An 18,039-nucleotide genomic window follows, 5' to 3' on the forward strand; every position below is an offset into this window, starting at 1 on the left:
TCGCCCACAATCAATGCCAGTATCCCCTTGTGATCAATGCTGGCAACACCCTCCCTCCCTCTTCCTCCCTCCACCATCAACAGTCTTCACTGGCATCACCCCTTTCCCCACCCCCACCAACAATCATCATCACAATCAGACATATGTGGGCACAGGTGGACTTCAGCTAGGGTGGCAATAAAGGATGGGTAATTGTTAGCTCCCTGGACAACAAGGTCATAGACAAGTTCTGCTGTAGAAAATTCAAATGAGGACCTTAGTGAGGCAGCATATAGAAAAGCACTGATGGGTATGCACACAAAGCTACTGGGTGCATAGAGTGGCATACTAGACAACTATACTGTCAAGCATAGAGGATTCTGACTACAAGATGGCAGCGGACTTGACGCAGAGCTTCCCCTTTCTGCAACCTTTGCCGCATTTCCCTGTTGTGCTCCAGACTCTGAGGCAGCTTTTGCAGCTTTGTGTGAACTGCTCACCAATTCTGCTGTTTTCCCTGACTGGAAGCAGCAACACTGACAAATCCAAAAAAAATCACCACAGCCTCAGGAAAAACAATTTAGAGTATTTTCAGATAATTTCAGAAGTTCTTTACTTTCAATTTGGTGCCTTCCCTTTAAAGAATGCTAGTAAAGGCACAACTTACATCCCTCGGGAATTGTTTGCAGAGTGATGTTTGCAGGTATGCAGCTGTTGCCATGACCAGTTGATGCTGATGCTTCATCAGGTGGGTGGTCAGTATGACTCCACGATATTCCTGCTTCACAAGCTCCCTGTGCGTGCTGGGGATGCCTGCACAGAAGTCATTTGTAGAGGCCCCACCAGAAGAATTGGGTGGCACAATTTGTTCAGCAAAACAGTCTTAGATCTTTGCAGGGCCATGTCCTGTGGTGCAGCAGGTATGAATTTTATGCCTGTTCTATTTCAGAAAAAATGTGACACGAAGTGCCTATCTGCCTGTTTAGTTTGATTTAAAAGATCTCATGGTGCTGTTTGAAACAAATTTCACTGTGCTCGGGCTAATAATCTACCTTCAGGCAACGCTGATCAATAAATCGATCAGCTTGTTTGTAGTTTGTGGGTTCTTCTTCTGTGGTTTCCTGCATAAAAGCTATGACTGCACTTCAGATATACTTCATTGGTTTCGTTGCAGTTTGAGATGTCCTGAAGGCATGACAAGGTGGAATGATTAGATGTGATATCTTCAGTTTACTTTTAATAAAATGTACATGAATAAAGGTAAAAAGTCATTTTACTGGGTAAAATGTAAGTAACGTTTTTCTGTACTTTTCAGGTTAATCGTAATTTGCTGCCAACTAATGATGTATTTGTTGCTTCATCTTCCCCTTCTTCCAAACCACGTTCTGACAAGAGCTGGCCTCTGGATTCACCGATTTATAATGGTAGGGCCAAATGTCTTGTACTTTCTGTATTGTAATGTTTTATCTTCTACTATGAAATATTTGTGTTAGAATTGCATCACTTTATCATTTATTTATATTTAAATATTCTTGAGCATAGAATAATCGAATCATAGAATGATTACAGCGCAGAAAGAAACCATTCATCCCATCAAGTTTGTGCTAGCTTTTTGGAAGAGTAACTCAGCTCAGCCCCACTCCTCTCCCCTTTCCCTTTTGCTTCAGTTGCTTTATTTTACTATTTTCTGGAGCTTCTACATATTAACCATGGTGCACATTGTTAATCTGTCGTTATTGAAGTTCCGGTGTGCAGCAAATTCAGATGTTTTTATTGCTGTGATTACCAAAGTGGACACAAACAATCCACAGTTTCTTAATAGTCCCTTGTGTGCACACACATGTTTTGAACCTGAGGGCCAGGAATGCAAGAGGTGGTTGGCTTCTTATGCACTATGAAAGGTTCATGGTCCATATGTCATGCCAGCTTCTTCTTGGCATGAAGCCACTACCATTTCTGAACCTTATCTCCCACATTCCTCTGGTGTGGTCCTATGATAAGGTAGCCAAGTACATGTAGCTATTCTGAGAGGCAGCAGTATCATGCAGAAGAACTAAAGCTGTTGCCATTCTATTGTTCTCTGAAAGTCCACTGTTTATCGGGGTGCTTATCAGCTCCTGGAAGCTACAAGTCAGTGTAGTGACTGTGGTCTAGAAGCCAGTATATGTACTGCACTCCTTTCTGTTTGCAAATACCTTCATAATTCCAGCCTGTGTTTCTGCAGAGATGAAAGCGTCAGTTGGTTCCTGGCTGATTCTTACCTGGTGTTCTGCTGCAGATTCCAGTTATCCATTAGTTCCTGTAATGGAGATAAATCCCTCTGTAATATTCCCTCAAAAGGAAATTGTAAACTCAACTGTCACATCTGTCAGTTAATGATCATTCTCAGAGATTGACCTCAGACTCTGCAAGTGGCTTGATTGCCTAATTTTTGATATTTGTCACCCATAAAATCATTGAATGGTTACATTCCAACATTCTGCCAATTGTATCTGTGTTGGTTTTCTGCATCATTAGTTCAGCCAGTCTTATTCCCCTACTTCTTGTCATAACATGCAAATTAGTTATCTTCAGGTGCTTATGCAATTTCCATTTCAAAGCCAAGATTGAATCTACCTCCATCACACTATCAGGCAATTCCAGATCCCAACCGCATAAATAAAAGTAAATTTAATGGGATTGGATTAAAAATAAATTTAATGGGATTGAGGGTTATAGATAGGCCTGGTAGGTAGGGATATGATCAGTGCAACTTGTGGGCCGAAGGGCCTGTTTGTGCTGTAGTGTTCTATGTTCTAAAAGTACTTTCTCTTGTTGCTTTTGGGTTTTTTTGCCAATCAGTTTAAATTGGGTGTTCTCTGGTTCTCGACCTCCCACAAATGGGAACATTTTCTCACCATATACATTGTCTAGACACCTCATAAATTCTGTCAAAATGGTACTGATTCTTCCCGACCACCTTGAGTTTTTCTAAGTGCCCAGCTATAATGTCTCTAATGATCAATTCTAACTCTTCCCCCACCAACCCTCCTGTTTTCTGCCTCCCTCCCTTCTTGAATAGGAGTTTTATGTTTGCTACTTTCTAGTCTGTTGACACCTTTCCAAAATATTGCGAATTTTGGAAAATCAATACTAACACATCTACTACCTCATTCGCCACCTCTTTTCAGACCTTAGGATAAAATCCATCAGGACCCAGAGACTAGGCAACTCGCAGCTCCATCAATTTGCCCAGTCCCACTTCCTGAGCAATTGTATTTTCACCAAATTCCTCTCTCCCTTCCATCTCCTGATTTACATTTTTTACTAGAATATTTTTTGTATCTGTAGTGAGGACAAAAGCAAAGTTATTGTTAATTTCATCTGCCATTTTCTTACTGCCTAATAAATCCTCGCAATCATTCTCTAGAGGATCAACATTCAACCTACTTACTCTTTTTCTTTCTTAAATATGTATGCAAACTCTTACTATCCATTTTTATATGTCAAACTAGTTTCCTCAAATTTCCTCCCCAGATTAATCTTTTAGTCATTCGCTGCTGTTTTTATATACTAAGCAGTCATCTGACCTGCCACTCATCTTTGCACAGTTTTACGCTTCTTCCTTAAGTTTTATGCTTTCCCTAACTTGCTTAGTTAATCACGGATATTGGGTCCTCCCTTTAGAATTTTTCTTTATAGTAGATATATCTTATTCTGAATATTCAGAAATATCCCTTTAAGTATCTGCTACTGCTTCTCTATTGATCTATCCTCTAGCCTAGTATTGCAGTTCACTTCAGCTCGTGCAGCTTTTGTGACCACATCATTGTTCTTACTTGTATTTAAAATACTAGTCTTAAACCTACTCAAACCTTTCAAACTGGATGTAAAAATCATATTGTGGTCATTAATGCTCAGGGGTGCCTTCACTCTGTGTTCATTAATTAATCCTGTCACATTGCACAATATCAAGGCTAATATAATCTGCTGTCTTGTTCCAGAATGTGCTGCTCTATGAAAAGAACTTGCTATGCATTCCTTATCTAGGCTACTACTGCCAGTTTAATTTTTCCAGTTTACATGTAGATTACAATAATCCATAGTTATTGTTGTCCCTTTGACCTGAACTGGCCCACAGACAAGCAAAGTGCCCACATCTTCCTCATTATGGATAAAATAACCACAGAGGTGGGTGTGCAGCAGACATGGCACTGCCACATGGCATCCAATCTTATAGCCCCACCCACCCATCCAGGGGCCATAAAATTCCGATCTATGATTCCAATTTATCAAGGAGAGCTCAGTTCTCACATGACTAAAATTGGCCCTCACCCAGTTAAATATTTTTTAAATTTTAAGTTGCTCCTTGCTGCTTTTCATAGGTAACTTAGAATTATAGTGGGTGGGGGGCATGTGAATACAGAGTCTGGAGGATTGAGCAGAAGAGACCAATGGAAGGTCCAACGGTCAAGAAAGTGGTCTCTGCAAGCGTCGTGGAAAGCGAAGAGCAGGACAAGACACAAGACGTCCTGGTCATCCACTGCACCTAGTCCCACCACCAGCCGTCTTGACTCTTGTCTTGTCATTGGATCTAGATGGGAATTGGGAAGAGAGAGTGAGGCTGACGCTGCCCAACTCTCCCTCACTTTAATCCAAATCAAGCACTAGTTTCGACACCACCGTCATCATCGTCGTCATCAGTGTCCTGTTCAACCCTTGAAGTCCTGTGGCGATGGGCGAGCGACGAAGCAGCAGGTGTGGATACACTGGGAGCTATAGTCACAGACCTGCATGTAGGCGGCTCAGGTCTGACGGTCGTTTTCCGCTGACCGAAGCAGTGGTGGAACTCGGCGTCTACCTGGGCAACTGAGCAGTCCTCTTCAGGAATGCACTGCTCACCTTCATAGTATGAGGAAGGGGCTAGAAAAGGTGCCCTAAACATTACCTGCTTCACTACACCCTCGCCAGTTTACCACGGCTGGCGGGGATCCCATCTTGCGGTCAAACACACAAAATAAAACACATGGTGACACCACTCACCATTGCCACTTGGAACATGCGCACGCTTTTGGACATCCCTACAGCAGATAGACCAGAGAGAACAGCCTTTGTTGCCAGACAGCTTGCAAGATACATCATTGACATTGCAGCCCTGAGGAAACTCGTCTTGCCAACGTAGGTCAGTTGACCTACTGGAGGTGGATACACTTTTTTCTGGAGCGTTCGCAGCAGCGATGAGCATCATGATGCTGGAGTTGGATTCACCATCAGGAGTCACCTTGTTCAGAAACTTGATAGTCTACCCAGGGGTGTGAACGACCGGCTTATGACATTACAGCTACAGAAGTCAAGCCACCCTGATCAGCGCCTATGCTCCCACAATGAACAACCCAGATGAGATGAAAGACAAGTTCTACGAAGAACCAGAAGTACCGACAAGCTGATCTTGCTTGGCGATTTCAATGCAAGAGTAGGGTGTGACTCTGCAATCTGGCAAGGAGTCATTGGGAGGCATGGAGTGGGCAAGTGGGCAGGAGTGTAACAGTAATGGCCTACTCTTACTGAAGACCTGTGTAGCACACGACCTCCTCATCACCAACACAACCTTCTGTCTGCCTACCCTTAACAAAACCTCCTGGAAGCACCCCCTCTCTAAGCATTGGCATCTTATCGACTATGTCATTGTCAGGACAAAAGACAGGCAGGATGTCAGAGTAACCAAGGCCATGTGTGGTGCTGACTGCTGGACAGATCACAAGCTTATTGTCTCCAAAATGAGGCTCTGCATCAGACCCAAGAGGCGACCACCAGGAAGCAAGGTTATGAAAAGAATCAATGCAGCCAAGCTAAAGAACGCCAGCATAGCTTCAGCACTGGCTGAAGACTTAGAAATCAAGCTTGCTGACCTACACCTCGCAGGCAGCGCTGAGGATGACTGGGAACACTTCAGGGATGCTGTCCATACATCTGCACTGAAGACGCTCGGGCTCTCCATGCGCAAGCAGCATGATTGGTTCGATGAGAATGATGAGATACAGGGTCTACTTGTTGAAAAGCACCGTCTTCATCGGGCCTGTCAGAACGACCCATCTTCAGCTGCCAAGAAAAATGCTTTTACCAGTGCTCGCAGGACAGTCCAGAATAAACTGCGTAAAATGCAGGATGCCTGGCTGAGCGCCTAGACAGATGAAATACAGGGATATGCTGACAGAAACAACTTGAAATGGATCTATGAAGCCCTCAACACTCTCTATGGACCTCAATCTCTCGGGAGTTCCCCCCTCCTGATTACAGATGGTACAACTCTCATTACAGAGAAGGCTCAGATCCTGCAGAGATGGGCTGAACACTTTGAAGCCGTACTCAACCGACCGTCATCTATTAATGATGAGGCAATAGACAGGATTCCCCAGGTTGATATCAACAGCACCACTGGATGAACAACCGGTAGCAGCCGAAGTCACGAAACCTGTCAGCCAGCTATCCAGTGGCAAAGCCCCAGGGGCAGATGCCATACCCGCAGAGATCTATAAAGCTGCTGGTCCTGCACTCTTCGAGAAGCTCACCGAGTTGTTCCAGTCCTTTATGGAAGCAAGGATCCATTCCTCAGGAACTTAAAGATGCTTCCATTGTACGCCTCTACAAGAGGAAGGGCAATCGGCAAGTATGCGACAAGCACCGAGGAATCTCGCTGCTGTCCATCACAGGAAAAACCCTCGCAAGAGTCCTGCTAAATCATCTGGTCGCTCATCTGGAGCTGGGCCTGCTTCCAGAGTCACAGCGTGGCTTCCGCAAAGGTCGTGGGACTACTGACATGAGATTTGCTGCGCGCCAACTTCAGGAGAAGTGTCAGGAGCAGAATTGCGAGCTCTACACAGCCTTTGTTGACCTCGCAAAAGCCTTCAACACTGTAAGCTGACAAGGCCTGTGGAGGACCATGTCCCCAAATTCATTCAGATGGTACGCCAGTTCCATGATGGCATGATGGCCAGAGTACTGGATGGCGGAGAATCCTCTGAGGCATTCCCAGTCACCAATGGCATCAAACAGGGCTGTGTGCTCACACCCACACTGTTCAGCATGATGTTTACTGCCATGCTGAATGATATCTTTCAGGATAGTGTTGCTGGAATCAGCCTCAAGTACAGAGTGAATAGGAAGCTTTTCAATCTGAGGAGACTTCAAGTTATTACCAAAGTGAAAGAGACTGTTTTGAGAGATTTCCTCTTTGCCGATGACTACACCCTGTATGCTGGCTCAGAGCCAGAGATGCAAGTCGGTGTGGACAAATTTTCCACGGCTTGTGACAACTTTGGACTCACTATCAACATTAAAAAGACCGAAGTCATTCACCAGTCTGCTGCTCATGCATTGTACCCAGAACCCATAATCACAATCAAAGGGCAGAAACCTACAGGCAGTGGACCAGTTCACTTATCTTGGCAGCACTTTCTTCCAAGCAGTGACTTTTGATGCAGAAGTTAACTGCAGAATAGCAAAGGCAAGTTCTGCTTTTGGTAGACTGCGCTCCACTGTATGGGAACGTCAAGGAATCAGCCCAGCAACAAAACTGAAGGTGTACAGCGCCATGGTACTCGCTACCCTCCTGTATGCCTGTGAAACATGGACTGTGTATCGAAGGCATGCAAGACAGCTCAATCATTTCCACATGACTTGTCTTTGCAGAATGTTACGCATCCGATGGCAAGACAAAGTACCAGACACTGAAGTTCTCTCCAGAGCAAGTCTACCATCAGCCCAACACACTGCTGATGAGAGCGCAGACCCGGTGGGCAGGTCATGTCATCCGTATGTCAGATGAGCGTATACCCAAGCAGCTCCTTTTTGGGGAACTCACTACTGGAAAACGCTGGCATGAAGGGCAGAAGAAACGTTTCAAAGACACACTCAAAGCCTCCCTGACATTGACACGACCACCTGGGAAATGCTGGCACAAAACCGCCCTATCTGGTGCTGCCTTATCCACAAAGGCTGTCAAGGGAAGCAAGGCGTATTGCTGAATTACAACTTAAGCACAAACTGCGCAAGTCCAGAGCCTCCGGCACAACAGCTACAGTGTCTTCACAATTCTGTCCAATATGTGCCAGGACATTCCGTGCCCGAATTGGCCTGATCAGTCATCTTCGGACGCACTGCAACCAGCCTCAAAATGACGAATGGTGTTGAGGTTCGATGATGGTGGATGAACAACAACAGAATTATAGAATCCCCACAGTGCAGAAAGAGGCTATCCCGCCCATCGAGTCTGCACCAACTCTCCAAAAGAGCATCCCACGCAAGTCCTTTCCCTGTAACCCCTCGCATTTACCATGGCTAACATATCTAACCTACACATCTTTGGATAGTAAGACGCAATTTAGCATGGCCAATCCACCTAACCTGCACATCTTTGGACTGTGAAAGGAAACCGGAGCACCCTGAGGAAACCCAGCTAGATATGGGGAGAATGTACAAACTCCACAGTCACCCAAAACCGAATTTGAACCCAGTTTCTGGTGCTGTGAGACAGTATAGTAACCATTGTATCATGGTCCATCTTAAATCTTATGAAACTATAATAATTATTTCCTAAATGTTTTCCTTGACACTGGATCCATTTGACTCATCTCGATTTTCCAGAACCAGGCCTCTGTCCTTGTTAACCAGAAACATACTGATCAAGAAAATTCTCCTGAATTTCAGAAACTCCTGCTACTCTTTGCCCTTTACACTATCCCCATCTCAGTCTATATTAGGACAACTAAAGCTCACCATTATCACTTCTACATGATACCTTTCTATAATTTTTCTGTAAATTTATCCCCCTATATCTTTCCAGCTAGTTGGTGGCCTATAATAAGCAATTAGTAGTGTAGTGAAACTTTTATTGTTTCTTAGCTCTAACCAAATAGATTCAGTCCTTGGCCCTTCTTTCTCGCTGTCAAGCACTGTAATATGATCCTTACACAATACTTTCACTAATCCTGTTTCCTTTCCTTCTCTATGTTTCCTACAATTGTGTAACCAAGGATATTTAGTTCTGCCCTGTCCTTTTTTGAGCCAGATTTCATTATCCCAATGACATCATATTCCTCTGCACCTGCAGCTCACCACACCAACCATATTTACTCTGCCTGTGATAAATTTACATTGTGTGTTTACATACATGCACTGTAAACTTAATTGCGTTACATCTTAGTCTGACCGATACAATACTTGACTACAATCTTTCCCAGTCCTTTGTGCACCTTGTTTTTCTTCCCTGTCGCTGCATTCTGGCCATCCACCTGTCAAATTACTTTAAACTTTTCCCTAACAGTGCTAGCAAACCATTCCATGGGGCCATCAATTCTGACTGCCGAGTTACAACCCATTAGGCCTCCCTAAAGAAGTGACGTAATGTCATAGAAATTTAAAGTCCTTCCTTTTGCATGTTTTCATTTGTTTATCCTTCTATTTCTGTACTCATTAGCACGTGGCACCTGGACTAATTCAAACAATAGTTTTTTGAGGTTCTGCCTGCTGATCTCCTTTCTAGCTCTCAAAAGTCTGCACGCAGGACCTCATTCTTCTTTCTACCTTTGTTATTGGTACTGATATGGACCACACTTTTTTGTTGTTTGCCCCTCCCCCAATCCTGCAGCCGCTCAGAAGCACCAGTGCTCCTGCCAACAGGGAGGGAAACTGGCACCCTGAATCATGGCCTGCAGCTATAGAAATGTCTTTCTGTTCCCCAAACAAAAGACTGCTCCGTGTACTGTTTTCCCAATCTTCGTCCTCCCCATCCCCGCACAGCTGAGCCAACCATGCCTCTGGCTGCAGAACTATCATTCTCACCAGAATTCAGAACTGAATACTGGTTGGAGAGCCAGGTGCACTCAAGGGACTCTTGCACTATCTTCTGGTCTCCCTTGTCTGTCTGTTAGTCACCCATTCCATCTCTACTTGCATGTCCTTAAGCTTTGGGGTGACCATACCGATGTGTTATCTACATAATTTGGAGCCTCACAGATGCACAGTGTGTTGCTCAAGCTCCAAACCTTAGAATTTGAGGTGATCCAGCATTTTGATTTGATTTATTATTTTCACATGTTCTGTACATGAGAAGCATTGTTTCTTGTGCTGGCAACACTTTGTGTACCTGTAGTTGTCCAGGGCACAAGCAACATCCTGGAGTTTCCACAAGGAAACATGTCACATGCCATGGGACTGAGGTCCTCTGCCATATCTCTATTAATTAAACTAGTAAACTTAAGATTTAAATAAAAACTCACCAGTCAGTTCCTTCCCTTATGCTGCCACAGTCTATTGTATAGGTTGCTGAACTAACATGTTTTACTTAACTTTTATTATCTATCTGTGTCAAATTTTAATATAATGAAAAATTAGGAACCCTTTAGTTTTGATGCCTCTTTATTTAATTTTAATTTTATCCCCCTAAGACTGAGTAATTAAACACTAATTGCAATTATATGATAAATTATAAAATATATTAAATATGACAAGTTAGAAGTTATGTATTTTATCAAATTGGCTTTCTTTTTATTTTTATATTAGTTTGCCCGAAGGAAAATTGGGCATCCGACAAATAAGTTTGGATGAATGGACACTGAATTTTCCGGCTGCAGCCAACAAGGGGATCAGCCTTTAAGTGCTTTGTATCTTTTTTTATTATTTTGCATTTGCAATTTTACTGGTATTTTAACACTAGGAATAAACATTTTGCCAGACTTTAAATTAACAGATGATGATGGGAAGATCTATTTTGTTTTCAATGTGATGGATCAGTCATTGTGCCTTGTGTGTTTTATTCTTTTCAGATCCGTCGCTTCGTGGCAGCTATGGACCCAGCAAGACTTCATTAAATGTATTTTGCTTTAAATGTTGTATCAAGTTTATCTTGAAAATTATGAACCTAATTGATTGCAGAATTTATATTATATTGATTTAAAGGAAAAGAAAACCAAAATAGTACAAAAGGTCTTTTCATTTCATTGTTTCCCTTTCTCCAACTGAGCGTGAATATTCTGTACATTGTCTGATTTGCTGCTCTCCTGCCAAAAACAGAATATAGTGCGCCACTTCGCATGGCTTATTGCTGTTTAAGGGCTGTCCTATTGAGATTGTTGTCATTCAACTAATATTGTCATAAGGATCAGTCATTGAAGAGACATCAACACACTCAGCTTTTGTTTGAATCCTATGCCACTTGACTTAAACACTGCAGATGCATGTAGCTCCAGCAAATTCTGTAAACAAGAGATCACCAAGTATGTCTGGAGGCCCTGACAAACTTTGCTGAAAATTATATAGTAATCTGCTTTCTAATGCCTGAATTAGTAAAGAGACAGATGTCAAGCTATCCCAGTTGCTGCAAGAATACCAGAAGCCTGAACTTGAATAATGCCTTTAATGCAATAAAACTTTTAAATGTACTTCATTGGAGCAATATGAAATCAAGTGTGGCCACCGAGCAATGTGAAGAGATATTAGGCCAGATGAACCTAAGATTGATCAAAGGACAGTTTCTAAGGTATATCTTAAAAGAGGATCGTGAGGTAAAGAAGTGGATGGAGGAAAGGGGATGCTCAAGAGGCCCGAATTAGATGTGCACAGATATCTTGGAGGGATGTGCGGCTGGAGAAAGTTACAGAGTTGGGGGTGGGATCATGGAGAAATTTGAAAACAAGGATGAAAATTTTATAGTCAGAACATTGCTTGACTGGGAGCTAATGTAGGTCAGCAAGATTTGAGGAATGGGACTTGGTGTCATGCAACATAGCTCCAAGGACGTTAACAGTCAGCTGTGGCCTGAGACCTGGTGACATCATGCTACAGTTCTGACCTGTGGGATGGCAATGTGGGCTTGTACACAGGACACTTCTCTTGCCAACATCTCATGCAGCACTACTTCACCACCAAAGAGGAAGGCAGGTATTGGCCTTTGCCATCACTTGTTTGCAGATTCATGTCCTCACCAGGGAATGATGCTAAGTATGTTCGCCATACAACCCAATGTCTGGTGGATCATATCAAAGCATGTCCCTTCAGCTATTTGCAACAGGCACAATACAGACCATACCTAATATTTGCTAAACAATCCTGATTGTGCTGTGAATTGCATGAAAACCAAGATAAAATTATCAGTCGAGTTCGCAGTGTGGCTCACATACATCCTGAAAGCCACATTCTTTTCACACAGAGGGCCCTATCCTTTGCAGACGGAAGGAACTTGTCCATGAATTGCACCATTTTCAATAAAATAAAAAATTGGCAGACAGCCATTCCCTGGTTCATTCCCCATCGCCTTGACGTATCAAAGTCAACCTGCCTGGTTTGAATTTGAACAAAAATTGGCAGTTAACTATTCCTTGATAAATTCTCCATGGCAGCCACTTTACCAATCAGAGTCCACTTGCTAATCAGTAATTCCTTCTTATGCAGTATAAATTTACTGTTGGTATTTCTTGTGAGCTGTTTTGATAAGTGCAAGACATAAAACTTTGATAGCATGTGTTAATTTAATGCTTATGTTCTGTTCTACCAAACACTACAAATCCTTTTTTGCTAATGTTGGTTTGTCACACATATAGCTTGCTACATTTTCTAAATACACAAGTCCTTTAATAGAATAATCTACATTGTCTTTCAAACAGAATTAATGCAGAAAAAAATGGAAAGTTTCATATTTTATTTCAATTTCCATTTTTTCTCTTAAAACCAAATCCTAGTTACATTCACTGCTATTAAAAATGGACTGCTTGGAGATTCCTTTGTCTTCAGTTGGCTTTCCATTATGCACAGGAATGCAAGTGATGGATGGGGCTTAGATACAGCTAGTTCTGGCAATCTGTAAATAGCCATGATACTATCAAACATTAAAACACCTTACTCATTTAGGTATAAGTGAGTGTTAGGATCTGTCATTTCATCTGACAATAATGGGCCTGGGAAAGGCATGAACTCCAGTCTCAAGTTTCTCAGAGGAGCACTTGCCTCCGAGTGAAAACTAAAAATGATTTGCCGTGAATTATTTGTTTTTAAATTTTAATGCATTTATTATATTGAAACTATTTCTAGCAGTATTTTCTCAGTTGCGGTAGATAAAACAAGATGGGAGTGGAGGCAGGGTGGTTGGAAAAGAAATGAAAAAAACATTTGTAATGATATATACTGTTTTTTTAATCAGTCATTTTTTTCTAACTGCACATTCTTGATTTCTCGTTTCCTATTAGTGGTACTTTCTTGGTGGTTTTTCCATTTGTTCATGAAAATGGAATTTAAGATAATTGGGTTGAAAGTGTGACATTTAAATTTGCATATATGTGCATGCATACTGTCTGAATTGGACTGAAGGAAATGCACATCAGTTGCAAGACTTTTATTTATATATCAGCACATTTCCCATGACGCTGCTAATGGTAGATTGGAAAATCTGTGATTTACGTCAGGAGCATAATATGGGATGATTGGAAAGCACTGGACCAGATTTCACCTTGCCACTATTTGGACGTTGCTGATCACTAAAACACCCAGACAAGGGGAGAGTGTGCAAATTCCACACAGACAGTGACTCGAGGCCGGAATTGAACCCGGGTCCTTGGCGCTGTGATGCAGCAATGCCAACAACTGTTCAACCTTGCTGCTCAATAATTATAAATGCAAACATACAATTGATAACTTCTTGACACAAATCAAACCATAAATAATTTGTTAATAAACAAAGCTGCTGTTTTACTGCAGTTTCTGCAGATTAAAAGTATGGATCGAATTGAATTTCAGACCATCAAAATAAAGCTAGATACAGTTGAATTTCAAAAGTCTAGTATTTGCCAAGGACAAAGCTTCAATTGTGTATTTCTGGTGACAATTATAGCTGTTTTATTATCTTCTAGGCCATCAAGAAACCTCATGAGAAAGATCTGCTAGATTATTCTTTTGAAGACACTGATGAGCCTATTATCTCAGGACCAGCTGGCAAACAACATTTTCCTGCCACAGCTCCAGTGAGCTATTCAACAACCTCATCTTTCCATAAACAAAGCCCAGTGTTAAACCGGTTATCTCTCAGAGAAAGGTATTTATTCTTTTTCTTTCGAATCAATTTATATTTCAAGATCACTGATGTACTGTTCATGTGTGTATATATATGCCTGTTTATGCATTGTATTAGAGTCAGAGAGATTAGAAAAGTAAATACGTGGCGTTATGGGGACAGGGTCTAGGTAGGATTGTTGTTGGTGCAGATCCAATGGGCCAAATGACCTCTTTCTGCACTGTAGGAATTCTATGAATCTGTGTGTAAATTCGCCTTTTCCAAGATTATTAAATAACATTTATACATTATACATTATAGTGAGAAGAAATTTCCCTTTAGTGATTCTTTGAAATATTCCCTGATGCCTTCATTTGAAGTAAAGAAAGACCTTTTTATGTTTTTGCATATCACCTTTATTTTCAGTATCATGGATGTAACTTCAGTACCTAAATGTCATTCACTGTGTAGCGCTGATATGATACCAGTGTTGCCATTTTCGCGCCGAATGCTCCAGTTAATGACTTCTCTTAAACTCACAAGTGAACATACATACATCAGCAAGGAGCAGTGCTATTTAAAAGGACCATCAACTTCTTTCATAAGTTGATTGATTTTTACTGGCAGTGAGTAGAAGTCTTTGGTAGTCTGTACTGTTATTTAAAGTTTCTAAAGTCTGCAGTGAGTACTGTGGCATCTGTTGAGGGCCTTAGTTCTGCCTTCAAGGGTTCTGCTTCGATCACTTGCTCCCAGTCAATGGTGCAGTATTTTCTATTCCACTTGGCTTGCAGCATGACAGGGAAATGACACAGGGACCATCCACTGACTGTGTGGCTCCCAAATCCCACACACACATGAGCAGCATGCAAGTAACAAAAGCCATACTTCCACACAAAATGGCATTGAGCAAATAGCAGAATTGCCTTAAGCAGTCGGTCTACTGCCCGGACTGTTCAGAGGGAACTCTGCATTGCTCACCTGAATGTGTTTACAATTCGTCATGGCAGTGCAAAATGTGCAACAGACCTTGCCGTTATAAGGACACAACCCTTGCAGTCAGGTATATGTCAAGCTGCTGAGGAGAAAGAAGAGTATAAGGAGGTCGGGTGGCGGTGGGAACAGAACCAACAGAACTCGTCTCCAGCTGGCTGTCCATGAATGGCTTATTTTACTGGAATATCAGTGAACATAACCCCAAATCCTCATTCACCAACAGTTTCACAACTTAGCTTCCTTCTTTTCCTAATCATCATAGTATTATATTGCCTATGATACTGAAATAAAAGCTACCATAAAACAGAAGTTCCAAACTAACTTTATCAAATTATCCAATATTCCATACAAAATCAACTAATCACCTTTGTGCTTTTCCCTAGTGCCTGTCTTCCATATGTTTTTATTTATCCATGCGCTGCTACACAGTGATGCTCCAATGGGCACAGCATGGTTGGTAGAAAGTTGCCTATTTTCACTGGGGAGATTGAGGTGACCTTGCAGCAAACCTTTGAGTAGTTCTTGGTCTGCACCATTTCTGCATGAGCTGATAGGCATCAGCAGGAGTACTAGCAGATTGGCAATAGTGGGAGGACAAAGTGTTTATGCTCCATGGAGCCATTGCCACTCAATGGGAATGGTGCCTCAATGATCTTATTGTTAAGGTATTTTGCTGGCAGCAATAAACTGACTTAGTGTAACACATGTCTGTAATGCTGTGGCGTTCAAAATGTTACTAGCAATTCTGAAGCATTCTTAAAACAGGCAACACTTGAATGCTAACTGGCAGTTAATCAGATGCAATATAGTAACACTCCATTGTCACTGATGTTAACCTTATTATTAGCAGCAATTTTAAGGCTTAAATGTCTAAAATTAAAAATAAGAATTTCAGCAGCATCCCATCTTGATGGCTCTGTAATAAAAGGCAAGTAATTCAAGACACATGTTTCAGTAGAAGTATATCAACATGAGGTTCTAAATTCATGGGTCACAAATGTCATTTTTAAAAATTGATTGGTGACCTGTTTCACAGCTCTCATATTGATTACATGATCATACATTTTGAAATTGCAATTCTTTTGCAAGAAATTGTTATTGATTCGTTCATATTTGGGTCACTATGCTTAGTGTTTTGGCCAAATGTTGCTCAGATGAATCCAGAGATTCATTTGACTGACCTGCTTTCCTTGCTTGATCCACAGTGGAAATACTGTGTCTGAGCTGATATTTATCAATAACCAATTAAAAATACCAGCGTTTGTCACATGAAGATAAATGAAAATTATTTCTAAGACCATAATGCATAACCACCTGATATTTTTCCCAATTCGAAACCCTTTGGCTTCTATACAATCTGATCAACATTACAACCACAGCAAACTTTAGTTTAGAGACAATCATCTATTTCCTTGGACAGTTTACAAATACACAATTAAAGTTATACGATTTTCACCCTCATGTTTTATAAAATCAACCATTCTGCATTGGTTTACAAAATGACAGTATTGATAGTAAGGTGTATGTTTTTTAATTGACTCATATATATTGTTGCTTTCAATTTTTTATTTTTGGTGGAGCTCATCACAACATGAGTGGTGTTATTTCTTTGGCCTGGATTATGTTCCACCCTTTGCCTCAGGCAGAAATGATGTTGGGATGCAAAACTTTGCGGAAGCCAAAAAACAGGATTTGTGATGGCAGGTTTACCCATCATAAGCAGCAATTGTCCCCACTTCCTGATGTTGACATGATACAGTTCCAACCCAGAAAGGTTGGAAACCTCATTTTGAATTTATTATCATATCATTAGCAGACAGTCCCAGCGTAACTTCCACTGACACTCGATAATCTGCTCCTGACGCTGTAATATGTTGGCAGGTTTTACAACAGCTTTTTAAAAAAGGGAACCTGGCAACCTTACTTTTGAAGGTGAGTGTGCAGGTTGTCATGGGCTAGCAGAGACTCTAAAGGAGGAGAGGGCATCGAGCAGCACAGGGGAAGCCAGCTATGTGGCTCCTGGTGTGGGAAGGTGGATGTTATGGATCCGGTGGGGTTGAAGGTCTATAGGGAAAGTGGGGTGTGTACTTGGGTGACCATGGGGGCCAGGCAGCTGGGTTAGTGAAAGGAGAGGGATAATGCTATACATGGCCATAGAAGCTTGGCACTGGGTCAGTGAAGGGAAGGGGAGTGTACTGCGGGTGGGTATAGAATCCAGGCATGAGATTGGTCAGGGGGACGGGGAGTTGAATAGCAGGCAACCATAGAGGCCAGGCACCAGGGTTACTGAAGGGACAGGGGGATGTACCATGGGCGGCCATAAAGGCCGCCAGGGTGACTGAAGGGAAGAAAGGGTGTATATGGGCACCCATAGAAGTTAGGCACCAGGGTTAGTGAAGGAACAGGGAGTGCACCGGGACGGCCATAAAGGTCAGGCATCAAAGTTAGTGAAGAGACGAGGGATGTATTGTGAGTTAATGATGGAACAAGTGATCTTTAATACTGAGCTGTCACCCTTGCCTGCCAGATTATTGACCAAGGTGTGCGTCTCTGTGCTGTTGAAAGGTGCAGTGGAAGCTGTAATGCAATTTCCATGTGCAAGTTCAAGAAAGCTTCTGAGCTGCTCTACAGCTGTTCTCTTTAGCCTTGTTTGTAGGTTTGTGCAGTTCTCCTGCCTTGCCAACAAGAAAAGGAAGTTGGCATTTGTGTATGGAAGGGCTTTAAAGATAAAAGATATAGTACTCATATAGTTTGACAAGATGGATAATTGTGTTTTGGATCCTCACTTTTTTTTTTGCATCCACCTCCACTTTGGTACAAGAGGGGTCCTCCTTATCCCCGGCCAGCAAGTGGGCTGTCCTCAGACTGACAGGATTTTTAAATTGAACATTATCCTTGCTGTCTGTGCTCTCTCCCGCCTATTATGAGCTAGCCTCTCCTTCCAAAGAACAGATGGGGTGAGTATAAGCAGGCCGTATGCCATGTCAGATGATAAGGATGCCTGGCACGTGGGGTTGGTGGGTGGGAGCAACGATGTGATGAAGAGAGGA

General features: G+C 42.1%; 1 protein-coding gene across 2 annotated transcripts in view; it reads left to right on the forward strand.

Annotated features, from left to right (window-relative positions):
• Window positions 1-18,039, forward strand: part of spata6 (spermatogenesis associated 6) — a 100,978-nt gene that overhangs the window by 62,961 nt on the left and 19,978 nt on the right. For both annotated transcript variants that reach the window (XM_080195502.1, XM_080195503.1), the window contains exons 8-10: window positions 1,295-1,403; window positions 10,782-10,828; window positions 13,857-14,038. In XM_080195502.1, the coding sequence (XP_080051628.1) occupies window positions 1,295-1,403; window positions 10,782-10,828; window positions 13,857-14,038 (338 nt within the window). The remainder of the gene's footprint in view (window positions 1-1,294; window positions 1,404-10,781; window positions 10,829-13,856; window positions 14,039-18,039) is intronic.

The sequence above is a fragment of the Carcharhinus amblyrhynchos genome, chromosome 9, assembly GCF_965287045.1.
Source record: "Carcharhinus amblyrhynchos chromosome 9, sCarAmb.v2.hapA, whole genome shotgun sequence".
Taxonomy (NCBI): Eukaryota; Metazoa; Chordata; class Chondrichthyes; order Carcharhiniformes; family Carcharhinidae; genus Carcharhinus; species Carcharhinus amblyrhynchos.